The 24,470-nt window shown below is 42.0% G+C and overlaps 2 protein-coding genes across 2 annotated transcripts in view; both read right to left on the reverse strand.

The window, feature by feature from the left end:
* Positions 1-23,173, reverse strand: part of LOC308343808 (protocadherin beta-7-like) — a gene marked incomplete at both ends in the record, with an annotated part of 58,809 nt that extends 35,636 nt beyond the window's left edge. Inside the window, one exon of the mRNA XM_080804982.1 lies at positions 22,847-23,173. Coding sequence (XP_080661108.1) covers positions 22,847-23,173 — 327 coding nt within the window. The remainder of the gene's footprint in view (positions 1-22,846) is intronic.
* Positions 2,522-17,300, reverse strand: LOC308342616 (uncharacterized protein; the record flags this gene model as incomplete). Its single annotated transcript, XM_080803210.1, has 3 exons — positions 2,522-4,942; positions 5,050-5,101; positions 14,962-17,300. The coding sequence occupies 3 exons, from the start codon at positions 17,298-17,300 to the stop codon at positions 2,522-2,524; spliced, it is 4,812 nt and encodes a 1,603-aa protein (XP_080659336.1).
* Positions 23,174-24,470: the final 1,297 nt, after the last annotated feature.

Raw genomic sequence — 24,470 nt, forward strand, 5'->3', positions numbered from 1 at the left:
CTGGGAAATAAGTTGTATGTATAACAGAAGCATGTGAGAAAACATAGGATTGAAATGAGCATAATTATCAAGATAGTTGGCTTCCATTCTTTATTTTTGTTTGGCAACAATAGAACTGGCTTATTTTTCGTAAGGTATGCATTTTGTGGAAGTTATTTGGATCACATTTACTACTAAATTCTAATTATTGAATCTCAAAATATTGATCCATTCTAAACCAAATTCTGGTGTACAGAATGATCCATGAATTATGGTAAGGGATGATCTATGCTTTATGAATACACACAGTAATCAATAAAATAATGCACAAAGTAATTCACAAATGTACACAGAAATTCGTAAAGGTGGTTTTGGATGTTTATTTGGCCAGTCTCATTTGGGAAGTTATACAAATTGGACTTTTCTGACATAAACAAAAAAAAGGGGAACTTGGAAATGTTGAAGTATATTGGTGAAAATTTCAGTCAGATTTCTCATCATATATAAAAGCTATTCAGAGGCACCTGGGTGGCTCAGTGGGCCTCTGCCTTCGGCTCAGGTCATGATCTCAGGGTCCTGGGATGAGCCCCCGCATCTGGCTCTCTGCTTGGCGGGGACCCTGCTTCCCCCTCGCTCTCTGCCTGCCTCTCTGTCTACTTGTGATCTGTCTCTCTCTGTCAAATAAATAAACAAAATCTTAAAAAAAAAAAGCTATTCATTTAAACAGCTAGTAAATGAAATAGTCATTAAAGTTGACTACCATATTTATATCTATATATACTTGTGTTTAATTTTGTTCTCATTTTTATCACTTTCTCATTTCAATTTTTAGACTGGACAAAGGCTAAAAGTTATGTTTCAAGTCTAACTTAGCCAGTAATTTTCCTTTTTAATGTATTATTATATCCTTTGGGGAAAAAAGTAATTCAGGGATAAGTACAAGTAATTAAATCCAGTACAGTGGCCCTTGAGATTTAAAAATAAAATTTTAGGGGCACCTGAGTGGCTCAGTGGGTTAAAGCCTCTGCCTTCTGTTCAAGTCATGATCTCATGGGACTGGGATCAAGCCTGCTTCAATTTGGGCTCTCTGCTCAGCAGGGAGCCTGCTTCCTCCCTCTCTCTGCCTGCTTCTCTGCCTACTTGTGATCTCTGTCTGTCAAATACATAAATAAAATATTTTAAAAAAATAAAATTGTAGATTATAAAATTTTAATTGCTCACATTGTGCCAAAAGTTCAACTAAGAGGTTTTACACTTACATCCATATAGGTTTAGCTGGAAACCACATGATCAGCTTATTTTGCTTACCGAACACAACATAAAACAACTGTAATTCAGATAAGTTCATTCCTTATTTACTTCCTATTTCTATTCGATTGTCCAAAATGACAAAATAATGCTTATTTCTTATAAATGAAAGTTTAACATAATTGATAAAGTAAATTTGCATAAAATACCTCAAAGCTATACTGAACAGAAGATAACTGGGACATCAAAAATAAAACATTATTTTGTTGATGAAGGATGTCCATGTCTGCAAAGTAATTTAAAGTGAAAATCTCCTATCACCCAAAAACCTTGAAAAGGCCTGAATAGAATAATCAAAACTCAGAAAAAATTTTCTGACTCTTTTGAAAGGTGGGGAGAAGCTGCAAGGAAACCAAAACAAATGTATACACTAAATTTCACTTGAACTTCTATTTATAGGGCAAAAGCAAGGACAAGGAAGATATGATGTCCTTCATATCTTGAATCCTATGAAACAATTTATGGTTTATTTAAGGTTCTGAAATTGTTTTAAAGGATTTTACCAAGCAGTGACTTAGTTTTTGTTAGTGAGCATGGTGCCAAATTATAGAAGATTTTCAGAAAATTATTACTTATAAATGATAATAATTTTAAATTTAATATTAGTATTTATGGAACACATACAGTGTGCTAGGTAAGTAGCAATCAAATAAATTTTTAAAATCCTAGCACGTATGGTGTTCCCAATAGGAAGTCACAATTTTGGTGTTTTAATATTTTACTCAAAGTGCATGTTTATGTACAGTTTCAGAGAAACAAGTAAGTTAAGTTGTATGCTCACGGCTCTTCAGGGGGCATAGCCTGCAGAACAGTCAAAAAGGCCTAGGTAGCTAAAAGAATTTCAAACACTCTAAAGACAAAGCTAATGGTAAAGACAAATACCACAAATATATAGAAATGCACAATTACATAAAAGCTTTAAGACAATAAGGAGTTGATTTAAATAAAAAATTCTTCTTAAACTACTTGAGTTAATTCATAGTCATGGAAAGATTATCACTTAGAGAAAGTCAAATATGGAAAATATACATACTCCATAACCAGTGTAACTGAAAATGCTAAGTTCAATAAATATTAATAAAAGGAGGAAGATTTAGTACAATCAGGGACATGATTAGTTTGGAATAGAGATGTCATACAAATTTAGAAAACAAAATTTCTTAGAAGAAAGGCATTGCAATGGAAGTTAGGTTTGCCAAAATTAAGGAGAAGCTGACTTGACCAAATACACTCATTAACTGAATACAAAGCTATTCCTGCAGTTGGGGTTGTCTTCAATTTCTCTCTCAGTGTCCTCAATCAAGAGGTTGGGAAATATTGGCTTCAAGAACTTGAACTCACCGGTCCCAGATCCTCCCCTCAGACACACCTCATACTGGTAGCTGTGGGACAGGGTCCCCGCGCCGCTGACGTCCACCAGGTGGCCCGGAAACGGGCCCTCGGGCACCGAGCAGCCGCCCCCCGACGCCGCCCGGCTCCTCCTGCACAGCCGCACCGCCACGAACACCAGCACCGAGAACAGGAAGAGCGACGACACGGACGCCAAGGCCACCACCAGGTAGACGGTGAGCGGGTCGGCGCGGGCCTCGGCCGCCGCCGCGTCGGGCAGCGGCAGGTAGGGCTGCGAGAAGCCGTCCACCAGCAGCACGTGCAGCGTGACGCTGGCCGACAGCGGCGGCTCGCCGTGGTCCCGGACCAGCACCAGCAGCCTGTGCTTGACGGCGTCGCGCTCGCTCAGCGGCCGCGCCGTGCGCACCTCGCCGTTGTGCGCCCACACGCCGAACAGCCCGGGCTCCGTGGCCTTGAGCAGCTGGTACGACAGCCAGGCGTTCTGGCCCGAGTCGCCGTCCACCGCCACCACCTTGGCCACCAGGTAGCCCGCCTCGGCCGCCCGGGGCACCAGCTCGGTGCAGGGCGCCGAGCCGTTCTGCAGCGGGTACAGCACGAACGGCGCGTTGTCGTTGGCGTCCGCCACCAGCACGCGCACCAGCGCCTGGCTGCTGAGCGCCGGCGAGCCGCGGTCGGCCGCGCGCACGCGGAACTCGAACGCCTGCAGCGCCTCGAAATCCAGCGACCTGAGCGCGAACAGCTGCCCGTTGTCCGCGTTGATGGACACCAGCGAGCCCAGCGGCAGCTGCGGGTCGTGGGGCGGCAGCAGCGAGTAGGTGACCTGGGCGTTGGCGCCCGCGTCTCTGTCGGTGGCGCTCACGCTGCCGATGTGCAGGGCGGGGCTGTTGTTCTCGCGGACGCGCAGGGTGTAGGTCGTCTGGCTGAAGGCCGGGGCGTTGTCGTTGACGTCGGACACCGTCACCGTTAGGTTGTGCTGGGTTTTCAGCCTGGGGGTCCCCAGGTCGGTGACGGTGATGGTGATGTTGTACTCGGCCTGGCTCTCTCTGTCGAGGGGCCTCTCTGTTACTAGGGTGTAGAAATTCTTGAAAGTCGGTTTCAGAAGGAACGGCAGATTATCTGGAATAGAGCAAATCATCTTCCCATTGTCTCCAGAGTCTCGATCCCGAATTCTGAAGACAGAGACTACAGTCTCCTGCGCATTTTCTGGGACGGAGTTGGTGAGTGAAGTTATGGTAAGTTCAGGGGCGTTGTCGTTCACATCCACCACATCTATGACTACAGTGCCTTTTCCAGAAAGGCCTCCTCCGTCTATAGCCTCAATTTCCACGTGGTAAGATTTAATTTGTTCAAAATCCAGTTTCTTTGTCAATCGGATTTCTCCTGTGACTTCATTTATTGAGAAAGTTTGTTTAATTTCATCTGATGCTTGGAACAAGCTATATGAAACACTCCCGAAGTTTCCGGCATCTATATCTCTAGCTGAGACACTAAGTACTGGGGAGCCTAGGGGGCTGTTTTCCAAGACCTGCACCTCATATGGGGTGTGCACAAACTCTGGAGCATTGTCATTGACGTCTATGATTAGGATTCGCACTGTCATGGTGCCAGACTTAGGCGGAGACCCACCATCCAGTGCTGTGAGGGTTAAGCTGAACTCAGACTGCTCCTCTCGATCCAGCGCTTTGTCCAGCACCAAATCTGCGTATTTCTTGCCCTCACTATGATTCCGAGTTAGTACATGAAAATGAGAATTGGGGCTGAGAGTGTATTTTTGAAGACCATTGCTGCCCACATCCAAATCCTGAGCTAGTTTCAATGGAAACAGAGTCCCTGGCTGGCTGTTTTCCAGTATTTTCAAGAGCATTTCCCTAGTCGGGAATGCTGGGGAGTGGTCATTAACGTCCTGGATTGATAACTCTCCTTCAAAAAATTGAACCGGCATTTCAAGGAACATTTGGAAATGCAGTACACACGGTTCAACAGGGCCACATAGCTCTTCCCGGTCTAGTTTCTCCCTCAAAAGCAAATCTCCGGTCTGACGATCCAGCTGCAAGCGCTGCTTGTCATCGTCAGACACCACCCGGGCGGACCGGGCGGCCAGTTCCCCAATTCCCAGGCCCAGATCCTTGGTCAGATGGGCTACAAAGGAGCCACTCTCTGTTTCTTCCATCACAGAATAACGCATAGGCTCAGCGCGAGCCTGAGACAAGAACACCATCAAAATAAAGGCCATCACTTGCCTGTTTGGTTGAATTCTCTCTAGCGTCTCCATGTTGGGAGACCCGGTGCTTACATCCAATCCCTCCTAGGAACCACGAAGACTGGAGATATTAAATTCTGACTTCTTGTTTGGTGGAGTCCGCACAAAGTTGCCTTTAATCTTAAATTCGTTTAGTATATTGCATCCCAAACTCGCTGGTAACCCAGCACGGCTGGCAAAGCCTCTCGCGTGTATTTTTGATTCCTTTTTGTAACAAAGGAATACGGGAGCTTTTTAGGGTTCTTTATTCACAATCTTAGCCTGCAGCGCCACCCTGCGTCTTGATTGAGGAATTAATATTCTCTAGTCAAAGCATATTTTGGAAGTGTCCAAATGTAAGTTATTTTTTAAAGTGTATAGAACTTTTACAAACTTTTTTATTCCATTAAATTGCATAATTTGTAAGGTTACACATTATATTGAATGAGCTAGAGTAATTGTGAGCACAAAACAAGAGGAAACCCTGGTCTCCCCACACTCTAATCAGTGAACTTCAAAGAACTCTACTTCCCCTTTATGTAATCTAACCAGGGGAGATAAATTCTTATAAAATTATAATTCATAATAGTTAATCCTTGCTTATTTCCAAGTATGTGGGGAATTTATGATCATGCAAAAGTTTGTTAGGGTGTATGGTGTCACGTGGTCTCAGGGAGACCTTATTTTTCAAAGGAAAGTTTCTATGTCCCTATGCTGCTGTTAAAAATAGTATAGTTGAAGGAAGAGGCATCTTGCTTTGTTGAGTCCTTTCACAGTATGAACCCACATTAAATTTAAAAGGAAATCAAACAGTATTAGAGTCAGAATCTTAGGCCTGGATAAGAAATGAAAGGGGTTTTACAGATAAGGAAACTGAAGCTCAGAGGGTGACAGGACTTGATTACTTGACTATTATCAGAATAATATAAAGACAAAATCAAGTGAGTGAAAAAATAAAAAAAATTGTTACGGTAAAGGCTTTAAGCTTAAACCTATTTAGCTAGATAGATATCTCTATTCAATAATTAATTTACTTCTTACTACATTCCTCCTTTGTATCCCAGATACCATATTCTTCTACCAGCTGATTTGGGCCAAATTAAGAAGCCCTGATTTAAAGCATTTTAATCTTTGAGCAAGGGGTGCCTCAGGCCTTGTCTATTACATATCATAAAGAGGAGAGACTTATTTATAAAAAGGATTCCAGCACAGTGTGCTGCTCTTGTGAGTTCCTTGATATAGTAAGTTAACTGAGATACACTTAAGCAGTTTATCAGTTACAATTAGTATATTGAGTGGAATACCATTTATCTTGGCACATATGGGGTTTTCCCTCCTTAAATATCTTGCCATTTAATTACTTAATTAACTCAATAAATTAGAATTCATGTTGAATGAATTATTTTATTTTTTTTAATTTTTTAAAAGATTTTATTTATTTATTTGACAGACAGAGAGACAGGCAGAGAGAGAGGGGGAAGCAGGCTCCCCGCTGAGCAGAGAGCCCAATGTGGGGCTTGATCCCAGGACCCTGAGATCATGACCTGAGCTGAAGGCAGAGGCTTAACCCACTGAGCCACCCAGGTGCCCCGAATGAATTATTTTAAAAGCATGTTAATACTTAAGTACTGAGAGTGACAGAAAGTATTAGAAAAAATTCTTGAAAGGAACTTGGATTATGGTACTCACTCAAAAATGTCAAATGAATAAATAAATAAATCCATTCTAATGATCATGTTTCCATTTATATAAGAAGATTATTCCCAGATCATATGTTCAGGCATGAACATGTCTGAAAATAAACATAGAATTCTCAGAGTATGACACGTGCCAAGTACTATGCAATTAAATTTACTTTGATTCTAGTTCTAGCAATGGCAATAGTAACATTAATACACTTCAGAATTCTTTTAATTTAAGGCAAATCAGAGGAGAATACAATATATATGACTAGTAAATGAAATTTTAAAATGATAAAAGAAAAAGGCAAAAATATTATTTTAGATATAAATGGAAAACAAATACTCTGGACAAAACAAAGAGCAACTGTTTACAATATAATAACCAACCTCTAGTTAGATTCAAGTTAAAATGTTCAGAACAAAACTCAAACTATATTTTGTTTACTTATTCCTGTATGTTGACATTGAAATAGTGTTGCATATCAGCTCTTTTCAGTTCTTTGTCAATCCAAAGCAAATGAAATTTAGATAATATTAACACATACGTGCAACTACACGCTAGATAATTACTTTAAGCATTTACACATATTAATTCATTTATCCCCCAACAATCCTACAAGGTGGACACTCTTATTAGCCACATTTTATAGATGAAGAAATTGAGGCATAGAGAGTTTAAATCACCTGCCCATAATCACTCACTATATGAAATGGCAGAGCTATGATTCACACTGTTACAGTTTGGCTCCAGAATCTATTCTCTTATCCACATAAGTGGAACTGGAGAAGTGAACAACTTTTTACATAATTTAGATCCAAACTTCAGCCTTGTCTTGGTTCCAGATATATCATAGGTGATGTATTTGTGTTCAAGTTTGCACTTAATATAAGAATCTTTAAAATGGTCTGTCTTCATTTAGCAATAGATACCAGCAAAAAGAGGTACTTAAAAAACTTAGAAAGTAGAAGGGAAACTAGTAGTGTTTTGTTGAGATCATTAATAGGTAAAAAAAAAAATAAGAGTGACATATACTATGGATTCCTTGTAGCCTTGATTATTGGAGGAAAAGATATCTATGTATGGATCTTTTGAAATGTTATTAGGGTATAAAGTTAAAAGCAAGAAAGACAACCTAAGAGGGAAGTCTTACCTCATGAATATTCCCCCCCCAAAAAAAAAACTGCTAAACTTAGAAAAAAATCTAGTATGCTTTATCTGCATGGAGGAGGAGTTAATGATATCAAGGATAATCACCTGAAAAACCATTCTATTCCAGTCAGGAGAGTTGCATTATTCATTCTGAAGGATTCATATTACAACAATTTACACAATTTTCATCAGATCTGAAACACGACATTTAAAGTATTCTTTCCATGTTGAATATACAAAGAGAAAGAAGAAGTTTTGATTCCTCCCTGAGAGAGTACAGAACTTTAAATTTCCTTGAAGATAAAAATCATTTTTAAAGGAATTTGAATACAAGTAGGCCGAAAGTTCAAAATACAAAATCCATACTCTGAAGTTTGGAATACTCTCACTTGTTTAGAAAAAAGTAAGGGAATCTTTTTTTAAAACTTCATGAGAATTTGAGAGCTGTTTTGTTCTTAACATGAAGGGGGAGAGTAGAAGGAAATTAAACATTAATTGTTGAGAGAGATTAATTGGTAAAATAGGAATTAGATTTTAACTAGTATTTTTAGTTTCTTAAATCACACTTCAGTAGTATTATCTCAAAATATTAAGCTAACATTAATAATTGGTTACTATTGATGGTTTATGGATTTTGTTAGAAATTCTTATACATTTTGAGATCTTCTACTAGATAGATAAATTAGGTACCTCAGGCTGGCCATTTGAGTGAAGTAACTATAAAGCAAACAATACTGCTCACTGGTAAAAGCAAACTAAAATTTAATATCAGTTAAAATTCCAAACTAAACCTTGAAGATATTTTTAGAAATCACATTTATTGGGGCACGTGGGTGGCTCAGTCGGTAAGCATCCACTCTTGATTTTGGCTCGGGTCCTGATCTCAGGGTCTGAGATTGAGCCCAGCACTGGGCTCCATGCTGAGTGTGCAGCCTGCTTAAGATTCTCTCCACCCCTTCCTCTCTCCCTCTGCCCTTCCCCCATCACAGTCACATGCTCATGCTCTCTCTCAAATAAATAAATAAATAAGGAAATAAAATCACATTTATTGAAATGTAATTTTTGAAAGGAGATAACCTGAATAATGAGAATTTGGCTTGAGAAATTTATGATGGAATCTAAGATAATTTCTGTTAATTCCTTGTAGTATGTACTAAATAAAAAGATAGTATTTGTATGTTTAATGTATCAAAATGTTCAAAATCTAATGTCTAACTTATTTTTTTTTAAAGATTTTATTTATTTATTTGTCAGAGAGAGAGTACACACAAGCAGGCAGAGAGGCAGGCGGAGGCAGCGAGAGAAGCAGGCTCCCCGCTGAGCAAGGAGCCCGATGTGGGACTCGATCCCAGAACCCTGGGATCATGACCCGAGCTGAAGGCAGCGGCTTAACCAACTGAGCCACCCAGGCGTCCCTAATGTCTAACTTATAATACATCTTTCAACTCAGGAAGTATGAGTCTTCTAACTCTGTTGTCCTTTTTCAAGATTGTTTTTGCTTCTCAGAGTCCCTTGCATTTCCATATGAATTTTAAGGTCAATATACCAATTTCTGTAAAACAACAATAACAACAACAACAAAAAGCCTGCTGGGTTTCTGATAAGGATTGCATTGAACCAGTAGACCAATTTGGGAGGCATCACCATCTTAACAATAGTGAGTCTTCCAATCCATGAACACTTTCCATTTACTTAGGTCTTCTTTAATTTTTTTCAGTGCTGTTTTGTTGTGCTCAGTGTAAAGTCTTGCACTTATTTTGTTAATTGTTTTCCTAAGCATTTTATTCTTTTTGATGCTATGATAAATGGAATTGTTTTCATTTCAGTTTTGCATTTGCCAATGCTAATGTATAGAAATAAAATTGATTTTTAAAGATTATTTATTTATTTAGAGAGAGTGTGCATAAGCAGGGATAGGGGTGGGAGAGGGGTGGAAGGAGAAAAAGAGAGGAAGCAGACTCTCCACTGAGCCAGGAGCCCTACGTGGGCTGTGTACCAGGACCCTGAGATCACGACCTGAGCTGAAATCAATAGTTGGATGTCAACCAACTGAGACACCCAGGCACCCCTCCTTAGGATTTTCTTTATGCAAGATGTTGTCATCCACAAATATACTTTAACTTCTTCATTTCCAATCTGAACTATTTTCTTTTTCTCACCTAATTGCCCTGGCTACATTTTTAGTACAATATTAAATAAAGCAGTGAGGAGATATCCTTGTTTGTTTTTCATCTTAGGGACAAAGTCTTTCACCATTCAATATGAAGTTAGCTGTGGGTTTTTGTAGTTATCCTTTATCAGGCTGAGGATATTCCTTATTCTTCCTAGTTTATTGAGTATTCTTATCATGAAAAGGTATTGGAATTTGTAAAGTGTTTTTTCTGTGTAAATTGAGATGGTAATAGGGTGTATTGCACTAAACCAACCTTTAATTTCTAGGATGAATTCTACCTGGTCATGGTATAATCTTTTTTTTAAGCTTTTTTAAGAAGATTTTATTTATTTGATTGAGAGATACAGGGAGAGAGTGAGCACAAGCAGAGGGAACAGCACGCAGTGAGAGAAGCAGGCGTCCAGCTGAGCAGGGAGCCTGATGTGGGACTTGATCCCAGGACCCTGGGATCAGTTATAACCTTAGCCAAAGGCAGATGCTTAACCAACTGAGTCACCCAGATGTCCCTGTATAATCCTTTTTATATGTTGCTGGAGTTAGTTTGCTAATATTTTGTTGAGAATTTTTGCATCTGTATTCATAAGGGATATGGTATTTAGTTTTCTTTTCTTGTATTATCTTTATCTGGTTCTAGCATCATGATAATACGGGCCCCACAGAATGAACTGGGAAATGGTCCCTGCTCCTCTTTTTATAATTGGATTTGTGAAAGACTGGTATTAATTTTTTTAAGACTTTATTTATTCATTTGACAGAGAGAGACACAGTGAGAGAGGGAACACAAGCAGGAGGAGTGGGAGAAGGAGAAGCAGGCTTCCCGCCCAGCAGGGAGCCCAATGCGGGGCTGGATCTCAGAACCCTGGGATCATGCCTTGAGCTGAAGGCAGACGCTTAACGACTGAGCCACCCAGGAGCCCGTGGTGTTAATTTTTTTAAAAAAGATTTTATTTATTTATCTGACACACAGAGAGAGAGAGAGAGATTCCAAGCAGACAAAGAGGCAGGCAGAGAGAGAGGGGGAAGCAGGCTCCCTGCTAAGCAGAGAACCCAGTGCAATGCAGGGATCAACCCCAGGACCCTGAGATCCTGACCTGAGCCAAAGGCAGAGGATTAACCCACTGAGCCATCCAGGCGCCCCTTAAACTTCAGTAGAATTCTAGTTCTGGGCCTTTAAAAGTTTTTAAAAAAAGTTTTCTTGGAAAGTTTTTGATTACTGATTAAATCTTGAATAGGATAAGACATTTAGCATGAAAAAATCCATTTGCCCAAAGATTAAAACAATTTAGGCAATTAAAATGACAATATTTAGACAACACAATTTTGATTTTTTTAATAAACCATCAATTGTTTTAGAAGTTGAGTTTCTCATCAAAGCTCTTCCTCATAGATAATCCTTATTACCTGGAGATAACTGACTTCAGCAATCTGAACCCATTAGTCTCTGACATTCCAGTCAGAAACCTCTCACATTAATAGTTCTGTAATGAAGTCCAAATGATGTTGATATCCCCCAAATGCTAAAAAAAAAAAAAAAGGCCTTATGAGCAGCAGTCCACTGAGGGTTTCCTGTTCATCGTCCATATCACTGAACAAGAGCAGAACACTGAAAGAGGAAGATGGCTGAGTCAACTCAGTGATCAAGAGAACAGAGAAACTGTCAGCTGAGTAGACATCTGTGGAGGTTCAGTGAATGACAGGTTAAGCTGGGATAGGTCCTAGACCATGTCAAACAGAGGTGACATCTAGTCTTTAATAATAGCAATGGTTTGTGCCTGGCTGTGCCTATGACTTTGAAGCTTAGATATGTTTCAGTGCTCCATACTTCAAAGCTGTGGGCCCACATGTTAAACATCAAGTACCATGAAGCTTTGGATCATTGACAAAATAGAACTGTACTCAGATTGACATCCAGGTTACCACCTTGTTCTGTGTGGCACCAGCTCAGTGCATAACACAAGATAGCTTTGCAGCAAATCTTCTTGGTCATCCAGCACTACCATGTGCAACACTGTCATATATATTAATCAAGACCTTATTTTTTTCCTGTAGATAATCCCCATGTATCAGTTACTTCAGTTACAACTCAATTTTCCTCAGAACCAGCTTGTTTACTCTGCAGATTAGAAAGTAAAAAATGTCTCCATTAGCTCCTCTGTCTACAGTCTCAGCCATTACCAGGACAAACAAGAGGCAGAGGGTGACCTTCTCTATGAATTTGCCTCATGGAGCAAATGCAGAGCAGGACCATCTGAAGAAGACTGGGACACAGATCAAACGCATCATTAGGTATTGGCCTCAAACTTCTATCTTGTGTGTGACAGAGCTGAGCTAAGCTTCTTAATTAAGGCTTAGACTTGTAGAGTCTGGGGCTGGACCCCACCCTGAGATTCCTTCCTCTCTTCCACAAGACTACCAAAACCAGTACTGGTATGAGGGAGACCTCCAAAGGGGATGAGTTGTCAATAAAATATCACCAAGCAAATGAGGATGACTAACAGAATGAAAAATGGACTCAACGGATAAAAGAATGTATACATAAGAAACGGAGATTCAGAACAATATGGAAAGAACTTGAGTAAATGACATTTAACTTCCTCAAACAAAAAAGAAGGAAATAACAATTGTGAATAAAAAAACAAGTTGTTGGGCGCCTGGGTGGCTCAGCTGGTTAAGCCACTGCCTTTGGCTCAGGTCATGACTCAGGAGTCCCGGGATCGAGTCCTGAATCGGGCTCCCAGCTCCGTGGGGAGTCTGCTTCTCCCTCTGACCTTCTCCCCTCTCATGCTCTCTCTCTCTCTAATAAATAAATAAAATATTTTTAAAATTAAAAAAAAAAAACAAGTTGTTGTGAAAGCTGACCAAATACAAGTTTAAAAAAACCTAAAGTTCCTGAAACAAACAAACAAACAAATCAATATATTGTGTAGATCTCAGGCTGGGACCTAGCAAGTACCAGAATGTCAAGAATAAAGAAAAAAAATCTAAAAGAGTAAAGAAGGGGCATAGGGCTGACTCAGTTGGTACTTGGGTCCTGAGTTAGAGCCCCATGCTGGGCATAGAAATTACTTTTTAAGAAATAGAGTAAAGAAGTTTACAGATAAAAGAATGACAATTATACTGATTTCATACTTTTTTATCAACAGTGTTGAATACTAGAAGAACAGAAGGAAAATGAGTTTAAATTAAAAAATCTATGTTCAGGGGCACCTGGGTGGCTCAGTGGGTTAAGGCCTCTGCCTTCGGCTCAGGTCATGATCCCAGGGTCCTGGGATCGAGCCCTGCATCGGGCTCTCTGCTCAGTAGGGAGCCTGCTTCCTCCTCTCTCTCTGCCTGCCTCTCTGCCTACTTGTAATCTCTGTCTGTCAAATAAAAAAAAAATCTTTAAAAATCTATGTTCAACCAAACTATTGGCTAAGAATATCAGCATTAGATGTAAAAGTAACTCAGAATTACAACTAACAGATTTCTAGCTTTAAAATATATAGGAAACTACTCTGAAGAGCAAGTATACATAGAGAATAAAAGTAGTGGGATATACAAAAACTTTGACATTTTTAAAGTCCTCATTTATAAGAAAAGCCATATTTAAGGACTAAGAAAGATTTATAAAAGGTATACTAACTTACTTACTTCACTAGTTTTAACCACTGGTAATTGAGTAATTGACATTCACAATCTACTTTTTTTAACACTTCAAGCAAAGAAATTAAAATTTCAAACTAAAAGTCAACAGTCAGTGCCTTAACTGACTGGGCCCCCCAGGCCTCCCTAGATATTAATTTTAAAAGTAGGATTGGATGGGACACCACTTTTACCATAATGCATTTAGAGATCATATATGCATGTGCTTTCTTGAAAAATTTTAAAAATGGGGGCACCTGGGTGGCTCAGTGCGTTAAGCCTCTGCCTTCGGCTCAGGTCATGATCTCAGGGTCCTGGAATCAGCCCCACATCGGGCTCTCTGCTCAGCAGGGAGCCTGCCTCCTCCTCTCTCTCTGCCTGCTTGTGATCTCTGTCTGTCAAATAAATAAATAAAATCTTTAAAAAAAAAATTAAAAAATGATGCTTAGGCTGGGACCCCCTGGGTGGCTCAACCTGTTGAGCCCAGGACTTGGTTTCCCCTCAAGTTATGATCTCAGGATCCTGAGATGGAGCCCCACCTCCTTCTCCCTGCTGAGCTGAAGTCTGCTTGAGATTCTCTTTCTCTCTCTCTCCTTCTGCCCCTCTCCCACTCTCTCGCTCTCAAATAAATAAAAAAATAAAATCTTTAAAAAATGACTTTTGGGTTGATAACATTTATATCTCAGAATTTACAAACTAAATTGTCATCACATCAGATGCTTCACTAAACAAAGTTTTCATGCAAAATGGAAAGGCACAATCTGTTGTTCAAAATGCTCTACACTTAATTTTTTTTCTTCAGTCATCATGAAAATACTCTAGGCAATTCCAAGAGTAATTTGACTTATAGCTTATATTTTGTGTGCACTTTTGTCAGTGCAAATGCATATAATTTTGAAATATTAATTGCCAATGTCAAAACAGTGAACTAAATATATTACTTTCACTTGACTACTACTATGTCCTTAAAAGCATATTGTACCTTAAAGAAGGTACATCTTATGGAAAACAAATTTTTAACAATCCACAAACTTCATTAACTACAAAGCTGCTTTAAGTATGCTGTAAAGAACAATGTCTGACTGTATTATACAGGGTAAATTATAAGATTACTAGTGTGCAACTCTATCTACATTGCTCTAGATATAGAATTTGAGATGAGTTCCTTAAAGCAAACCTGTTAGAAATCTTCATTAAACCAAAATGAAAAGTATTTTTGCTCACCTATTAGAAAAAGGAAAGGAGGCAGTAAGACTGCCTTAGTAAGAAAGGAAGCAGATGAACGAAGAATATGCAAGGATTAACAACACAAAGTAAAATCAATATATAAACAAAATGTTATATCAACTAGATTCTTGATTCCAAAAGAAAACAACCATAGCCAAACAAATATTTTTTTCACTATTCTGTAAATGAAACCTAAACTATCCTTAAAATTGGAGCTTTGCTGAAGTCTCACTCAGTATCTTGAACCAGACCATTGGGAAAAATGGGCTTGAGGAACTTGAATTCATTGGTCCCTGTACCTCCCGTCAGACACACCTCATACTGGTAGCTGTGGGACAGGGTCCCCGCGCCGCTGACGTCCACCAGGTGGCCCGGAAACGGACCCTCGGGCACCGAGCAGCCGCCCCCCGACGCCGCCCGGCTCCTCCTGCACAGCCGCACCGCCACGAACACCAGCACCGAGAACAGGAAGAGCGACGACACGGACGCCAAGGCCACCACCAGGTAGACGGTGAGCGGGTCGGCGCGGGCCTCGGCCGCCGCCGCGTCGGGCAGCGGCAGGTAGGGCTGCGAGAAGCCGTCCACCAGCAGCACGTGCAGCGTGACGCTGGCCGACAGCGGCGGCTCGCCGTGGTCCCGGACCAGCACCAGCAGCCTGTGCTTGACGGCGTCGCGCTCGCTCAGCGGCCGCGCCGTGCGCACCTCGCCGTTGTGCGCCCACACGCCGAACAGCCCGGGCTCCGTGGCCTTGAGCAGCTGGTACGACAGCCAGGCGTTCTGGCCCGAGTCGCCGTCCACCGCCACCACCTTGGCCACCAGGTAGCCCGCCTCGGCCGCCCGGGGCACCAGCTCGGTGCAGGGCGCCGAGCCGTTCTGCAGCGGGTACAGCACGAACGGCGCGTTGTCGTTGGCGTCCGCCACCAGCACGCGCACCAGCGCCTGGCTGCTGAGCGCCGGCGAGCCGCGGTCGGCCGCGCGCACGCGGAACTCGAACGCCTGCAGCGCCTCGAAATCCAGCGACCTGAGCGCGAACAGCTGCCCGTTGTCCGCGTTGATGGACACCAGCGAGCCCAGCGGCAGCTGCGGGTCGTGGGGCGGCAGCAGCGAGTAGGTGACCTGGGCGTTGGCGCCCGCGTCTCTGTCGGTGGCGCTCACGCTGCCGATGTGCAGGGCGGGGCTGTTGTTCTCGCGGACGCGCAGGGTGTAGGTCGTCTGGCTGAAGGCCGGGGCGTTGTCGTTGACGTCGGACACCGTCACCGTTAGGTTGTGCTGGGTTTTCAGCCTGGGAGTCCCCAGGTCGGTGACGGTGATGGTGATGTTGTACTCGGCCTGGCTCTCTCTGTCTAGTGCTCCTTTTGACAGTAGGGTGTAAAAATTCTCTACTGATGGTTTCAGGACGAAGGGGAGATTGTTCTCGATGGAGCACATAATTCTTCCATTGTCTCCAGAGTCAGGATCTGAAACACTGAAAACAGCCACCACAGTCTCTGGCGAGTTCTCAGGGATAGGGCTGGTAATTGAGGACAAGGTCAGTTCTGGTGGGTTGTCATTCACATCAACCACCTGAACTATCACTGTGGTTTTTCCTGAAAGGCCCCCGCCATCCTTGGCTTCTATGTCCACTTCGTAAGTATTCATAACCTCATAATTCAAATATTTGACTAGTTGGATATCACCAGTAATTGAATTTAACTGAAAAGTTTTGCGAATTTCTTCAGAAGCATGGAAAAACGCATATGCTACTGTCCCAAAATTTCCTGTATCTAAGTCAGAAGCTGAGACAGTGACAATAACAGAGTTAATGGGACTGTTCTCTAGAATTTGAACCTCATAGAGTGACTGTGTAAATTCTGGGGCGTTGTCATTTATGTCTAAGACCAGGATGTGGATCTGGGCGATCCCCGACCGGGGTGGAGAGCCCCCATCTAGCGCGGTGAGGGTCAAAACGAGCTCTGGCTGCTCCTCACGGTCTAGCGCTTTGTCCAGCACTAGTTGTGGGTACTTTCTTCCATCCCTACGATTGCGTGTGAGAACATGGAAATGGGAATTAGGAGCGATTGTGTAGTTTTGGAGACTGTTTCTTCCCACATCCAAGTCCTCAGCATTTTCCAAAGGAATTACGGTTCCTGGTGGCGTGTTTTCTAAGAGTTTCAGCTGCATTTCATTTTCAAAGAATACCGGAGAATGGTCGTTTACATCTACGACCTGAACCTCATTTGTAATAAACTGCAAAGGGTTTTGCAGTAATATCTGAAAGTGCAGTAAACATGGCTCCGTGTGGCCGCATAGCTCTTCCCGGTCCAATTTCTCATGCAGGAGCAAATCGCCGGTCTGATGGTTGAGCTGAAAATGCTGTTTGTTCCCTTTAGACACAACTTGGGCTCCCCTCACAGCCAGTTCCCCTACCCCTAGCCCTAAATCCTTTGCTAGGTTGGCTATTAAATAGCCCCTCTCTGTTTCTTCAACCACAGAGTAGCGTCTTGACTCAGACTTAGTCAGAGACCCACCCAGAAAAACAAAGAGAAATAGGACTTGCCTTTGTCTAAGAAAGCGCTCCCCTCTGGCCTCCATTGTGTTTTCGGCCACGTTCTTCCCGGAGATATTGCCAAACTAAGCGTCCGGCAGTGCTAACAAACGCAGTCTTTTGCCTTCCAACCTTTGAAGAAAGTCTAGCGAATAATCCTTTCCAAGGCTCAAATTTGCTTGCTTAAAATCTGCCCAGACTCTCAACCCCCTAGTTTACGTGCCTTACAGAGTGCGCACAATGCCCGTGGTTTAATTCGCCGTCTTAGTCAACAGCGCCACCATGCGTTCACTGGTAGCTTAAAAATCTTAGAGAAGGTGCTATGTTGGGGCCGGAGACCCGGTGGATGGGTGTTTTGATTTTTTAATTGCTTATTCCCCTTGATAAAGGGAGCAGCCCATTTGATGCTACTGGAGGAGGTTCTTGTGTTAAATGAGTTTAAAAAAAACACAACCTAGGGAAATGAAATGCGTTCTTTAAAAAGAACCCACTGTCTTTGATAAGAGTCCTCATTTACGTTTTTGCTGATTTATATGATTTCGCTGTTAGAGCTACTCTTCCTTCCTATCTGCAATTATTACTCATAAACTTTAAAGGATTTTGCTCTAAATTCTAAATGATGATATGCTTCATAGCCTACTTGCATTTTTCTCTTATTTTCCAGATTTTGTAAAGTTTCCATGAATGAGTTACATTTATAATCAGGAAAAAGTGCTATGAAAATATGGCTTCATGCAAGGTGATGAAAAATTATAATAGGTCATGTCATAGTCAGAGGCCACAAATGCCCAGTTCCTTTCAAATCTTCACAATCACTCAAGGAACACAGATATTTCTCCTCTTATTTCACAGTAATTTTACAATTGCTGGTTTCATCTATGTAAACTATATTAACTGTTTCATCTGTATAATTGTATTTTATCTGTGGAAATACGTTGAGTTTGTAGAAGTTAGGCATACAGTGGTAACGAGGCAAATCATGTCTATATATCTTATAGTTTTCCATCTAATGGGGTGAACAGACTTTATGTTCAAACAAACTGTGAAAAGTGCTATATAGGAAGTGTACTGAATGCACTGAAAGCATGCGATAGGAGGACCTGACTCAATGGGTGGTTGGTGAAAACGTTTCATCAAAGTTGTGCCACTTAATCTGGAAGATGAAGAATAAGATGTTTGTCTTACAGGCTAAGTCTTACAGACTAAGACTGTAAAATGGGAAGAAAACATATATGAGAAACTGATGTGTAAAGGCCTGCAACAGTAAAGTATAGCTATTCTAGATAATAAAAGGACAGTGTACCCAAAACTTCCTGTCTCAAGAATAAGTGAGAATAGAAGGATGGAAAAATAAACTGTGGGCAAATAACAGATGCTTGGATTTTATTCTAAGAATAAAAGGAAGATATTCCAAGGTTTTAGGCAGAGAAGTGATATAACTCAAATATCAAGAGGTTAGTCTAGCATCTTCACGATTATCAGGAATGTAACATGGAGGATCACCTATTAGGATTACTCTTACTACTAGTAATACTATAAGTACCAGCAATTATACTTCTGTATCTTTATAGTACCTTATTTGATCATAATTTCAAGCTATAGAAATAGCTATTAGCATTTTGGGGGAACAGAAATTATGTGATTTACCCAAGATCCTACTAAGTATCAGCAGTGCTCCACACTGCTAATCTCAAAAGGATGACTTTAAAATTCATATTGTAATTTTAATGGTGTAGCTCATGCAAATAAACAAAATGATACAAGAATTTAAATATAGGCTGAAGAACATTAATAGTTAAACATGTGTTTTAATGTATAGATCTGAAATTGAACTGCAAGAAATAAAGTTGGATGAATCATTTAGGGAATTATACAAGGAAATTGAAATTATAAAATCAAAAACACAATTTCCCCATATATATTCCTTAAGCTAGAAGGCAGGAGAGGAAGCTCAAATTAGGAAGAGAGAAAAGAAAAATATATTGAAGGAAAGAGGGGCTGATAACTGCATAATCTGTCAGTAACAGTGATCAGTTCAATTAATAACCAAAAATTATAATATGTAATTCCTTATACATCAGAGAGCATTTAATTCCAGCAAAACTTTGTTTTATGAGTATTTCAGTGTCTTTAAATATCAAAATATCACAAGATGAAATAAAGACACTTTTCTTTCAACCACTTATTCAAAACTTTTATTGAGAACCTATAATCCTCCAATTACTGTGCTAATCATACAATAAATGGGGAGTTATTGACAAACATATTCAAGAACCTAAAAAGGAAAAAAAGCTTTGAAAAGCCTAGGGAACTGAAAAGGGAAAGACCAAAGTAGCTAGTGCAAATATATATATATAGCCAGAATAAGATAAATCTTTTCCACACAGGCTTATTTCCAATGGAATCATAAATGCTCCAAATTTTGTTTAAAATGCAGTGCCAAACTACATTTGAACTTTCTAAAATTTAGTCAAGGACAAAGACTTAGATTTATTTCCTCATATCTTTTTGATTTTAAGGATGTGCTCAAAGTTAACAGATGGTTTGTAATTGCTAAAACTGGTAACTTTTAAAGGGGAACCAAAATGAGCAAATGTTTAAAGAAAAAAATTATTTTATTTTTTTAAAGATTTTATTTACTTATTTGACAGACAAAGATCACAAGTAGGCAGAGAGACAGGCAGAGAGAGAGGAGGAAGCAGGCTCCCTGCTCAGCGGAGAGCCAGATGTGGGGCTTGATCCCAGGACCCTGGGATCATGACCTGAGCCAAAGGCAGAGGCTTTAACCCACTGAGCCACCCAGATGCCCTAAAGAAAAAAAATTTAATAGCATGAAGAATTGCATGGCTTTGAAAACAACTGAACATGCTATTTATGTAGCTACATTTAAGAATATTAGTGGTTGACCGAGCACTTTTGATGTGAATGGTTTGTAGAATCCAGCAGCCAAGGTTGTCACAATCTCTAAGGAATCATAATCTTCATTTATGGACACTTTAAGGAAGTACATATTTAGAAACATGTGATAGGTTGCTTTGTTATTAATGAATATGCATATATTAATGGTTTTAGTCAATATGAATTAACAATAAAAGTTGTACTAGTCTAAAAGAATATACAAACACAAATATTCTGGGTTGGAAAAAGAATAAGCTTATGTAGCGATTGCAAACATTTAAAAATGTTTAAAATTTTAAGTTCTGCAAAATCACCTAGGGACTGTGGAAGGTGAGTTTGGAAAAAGGTGCTCTAAATTAAAAGTTAAAGATTTCCGAAAATACAAAAATTTACCTTCACACTTTAAGTTGAATTAAGTTACAGTGAGACTAAGCAACAAAAAGAAAACAAAAGAAAACAAAGGAAATTTGCATTCCTTAAAGCACATTTAAAAACACCAGTAACATGCACTAAGTTGGAACAGGATAGCTGCTTACCAAATAAAAAGAACCCCAGTGGACAAGGCAGTAAAAAGAACTTCCCACAAATTAACTGAGACTAGGCTCAGTAGACCCTTATTATTTAATACTTAATTGAATTCAAAATTATCCCTGAAACTGGGGTTTGCTTCACTAATCCTCTCCTCACCCAGAGCAAGGAAACTGGGAAGAATTGGCTTGAGGAACTTGAACTCGCCGGTCCCAGATCCTCCCCTCAGACACACCTCATACTGGTAGCTGTGGGACAGGGTCCCCGCGCCGCTGACGTCCACCAGGTGGCCCGGAAACGGACCCTCGGGCACCGAGCAGCCGCCCCCCGACGCCGCCCGGCTCCTCCTGCACAGCCGCACCGCCACGAACACCAGCACCGAGAACAGGAAGAGCGACGACACGGACGCCAAGGCCACCACCAGGTAGACGGTGAGCGGGTCGGCGCGGGCCTCGGCCGCCGCCGCGTCGGGCAGCGGCAGGTAGGGCTGCGAGAAGCCGTCCACCAGCAGCACGTGCAGCGTGACGCTGGCCGACAGCGGCGGCTCGCCGTGGTCCCGGACCAGCACCAGCAGCCTGTGCTTGACGGCGTCGCGCTCGCTCAGCGGCCGCGCCGTGCGCACCTCGCCGTTGTGCGCCCACACGCCGAACAGCCCGGGCTCCGTGGCCTTGAGCAGCTGGTACGACAGCCAGGCGTTCTGGCCCGAGTCGCCGTCCACCGCCACCACCTTGGCCACCAGGTAGCCCGCCTCGGCCGCCCGGGGCACCAGCTCGGTGCAGGGCGCCGAGCCGTTCTGCAGCGGGTACAGCACGAACGGCGCGTTGTCGTTGGCGTCCGCCACCAGCACGCGCACCAGCGCCTGGCTGCTGAGCGCCGGCGAGCCGCGGTCGGCCGCGCGCACGCGGAACTCGAACGCCTGCAGCGCCTCGAAATCCAGCGACCTGAGCGCGAACAGCTGCCCGTTGTCCGCGTTGATGGACACCAGCGAGCCCAGCGGCAGCTGCGGGTCGTGGGGCGGCAGCAGCGAGTAGGTGACCTGGGCGTTGGCGCCCGCGTCTCTGTCGGTGGCGCTCACGCTGCCGATGTGCAGGGCGGGGCTGTTGTTCTCGCGGACGCGCAGGGTGTAGGTCGTCTGGCTGAAGGCCGGGGCGTTGTCGTTGACGTCGGACACCGTCACCGTTAGGTTGAGTTGGGTTTTCAGCCTGGGGGTCCCCAGGTCGGTGACGGTGATGGTGATGTTGTACTCGGCTCTTGTCTCTCGGTCCAAAGCTGTGTTTGTCACTAGGGTGTAAAAATTCTCAACAGAAGGTTTAAGGAAGAAAGGGAGATCATCTGGAATGGAGCAAACCATTCTTCCATTGTCTCCAGAGTCAGGATCTGAAACCCTAAATACAGCAATTATGGTCTCCTCCAAGTTTTCTGGGATGTGATCGATAAATGTTGACATAGTCAGTTCCGGAGGGTTGTCATTCAAATCCATCACTTGGACAACCACCACGCAACTTCCAGAAAGTCCTCCACCGTCTGTAGCCTGAACATTTAATGTGTAAGTCTGAGTGGATTCGAAATCCAGTTTCTGTGTTAAAAAGAGTTCTCCTGACTTTGCATTTATTTGAAAAGTTTTGCGGATATCTTCAGAGGCTTGGGAAAATACGTAAGATATTTCTCCATACGTTCCAATGTCCAAATCGCTAGCAGAGACTATGGCAACCGGGAATCCAATGGGGCTGTTTTCCTGAACCTGCACCTTATAAAACTGCTTTGCAAACTCAGGGGCGTTATCATTGATGTCTAAGACTTCGATGCGAACCAAGGCAGTGCCAGTCCTGGGTGGAGTTCCGCCATCCAGTGCTGTGAGAGTTAACCTGATCTCAGCCTGTTCCTCTCTATCCAGAGCTTTGTCCAGTACCAGCTGTGGTAATATGCCGTCAGGACTGTCTTGTAATTTAAGATGGAAATGGGAATTGGGGCTGACTGTGTAACTTTGGAGACTGTTGCTTCCTACATCTAAGTCTTGGGCACGTTCTATCAGGAAAGTAGTTCCGGGAGTGACACTTTCTGAAATTTTCAAAATTATTTCTTTGTCTAGGAACACCGGGGAATGATCATTTATATCCCTAATCCGCAGCTCAGCCTGAAAAAACTGCAAGGGATTTTCCAGTAACACCTGGAAAGGTAGCACGCATGGCTCGGCAAGGCCGCACAGCTCCTCCCGGTCCAATTTCTCATTTAACAACAAATCCCCGGTCTGCCTATCAAAATGCAAACGCGTTTTTTTCCCTTTGGAAATGACTCGAGCCCCCCGTGCAGCTAGCTCATTTACCTCCAGCCCCAGGTCTTTTAACAAATTGGCCACAAAAGAGCCACTCTCCGTTTCCTCAGCCACTGAGTAGTGCCTAGGCTCAGAAGCAGCCTGAGCTATGCCCAGCAAAACAAAGAATATCAAGACTTGCCTTTGTCTCAGAAAGCGTTCTTTTCCCTCTCCGGCCTCCATCGCTTTCTGGTCTCCCAGCAAACTTGACCCAATCTCAGCTCGCGTCGTGGCGGACTCTATCACCTAGTATCTTGTGGGTACTGTCATAAGTGGAGACGCCTAGGGTCCCGATTTCCCGTTGGAAACACCTTAGAAAGCCTCCCCTTCCTGCTTGTTTCTTTAGCAGAGCATCTGGGTTAAGGAGCGCCGGCTGGCAGCTTTCTCTCTTCGTTCTACTTTTAATGCTGCAGCGCCACCCCGCGTCCTTTCCGAGTGTTTATTTTATCCCGAACATTAACATCCTACTCTTTTTAGACAGATGCCAATCTAAATGGAGTATTTTCATGTGGTGTCTCAACCTTTTATCTGTATTTCCAAAGACTTTTTCATTGCACCCATAGCGACCATGGCATTTCCATTCCAGTTTTCTTACAGATCAAAGGGGCATTTTTTAAATTGGAAAACACCAACTTGAGAAACTGAAAGGGAGTAACTTCAGTCCCAGGATGAAAGAAGGCTTTGAGTAGGCAGGTTCCAGTTTTTATTTAGAGGTTGGGCATGTGTGCGTCTGGGTGGTGGCCAGGTTACCATCTTCGTGCTCAAGAGAAACAGAAAACTATACAAACTCAGGGAAAGCTCAGTACTCAATTAACATTCGCATGGATGTGAAATACTGTTCTTACTCCTGTATTTCTCTTGCACCACTCTCACTTAACATTTCCCTAAAATTTGACGCATTTGGGCCACACGAAAATCTCCAAAAATGGTTGGAAAATTTCTTCATGTGAATGTATCAACGTTTTTATTTTATTTCCTAACAGATAAGGGCATTTTTAACATAACCTCAAATCAGTTATCACATCTAGCAATGGTAATAATTTCATAATAGCAAATAGCAAGTATTGAATTTCCCCCAATTATCTTTTTAAAATATCTTCTTAGAGATACTTTGTTAAATCGGGTACCAAACAAGATATATATATGTTGCAATTTGCTGTTAGGTGTTTAAAATTTCATCTTTTTGTATTTAAAATATTTGATAAAAGAAGTGAGTTTTCAACCCAGAAAAGACATGGAGGAAATTTAAATGCATATTGCTTAGTGAAAGAAACCAGTGTGAAAAGACGCATACTCAATTACTTGCAAATACATGACATTCTGGAAAAGGCAAAAGACAAATTAAGAAGATTAGTAGTTGCCAGATGGAAGGAGGCGGTGAATTAAGAGGTAAAACACAGGATATCTGGGAGGTATTGTTTCTCTATGATACTGTAATGGTAGATACATAGCAGTATGTGTTTGTCAAGACCCATAAAAC

This window comes from Martes martes (assembly GCF_963455335.1).
Source record: "Martes martes genome assembly, chromosome: 5".
Taxonomy (NCBI): Eukaryota; Metazoa; Chordata; class Mammalia; order Carnivora; family Mustelidae; genus Martes; species Martes martes.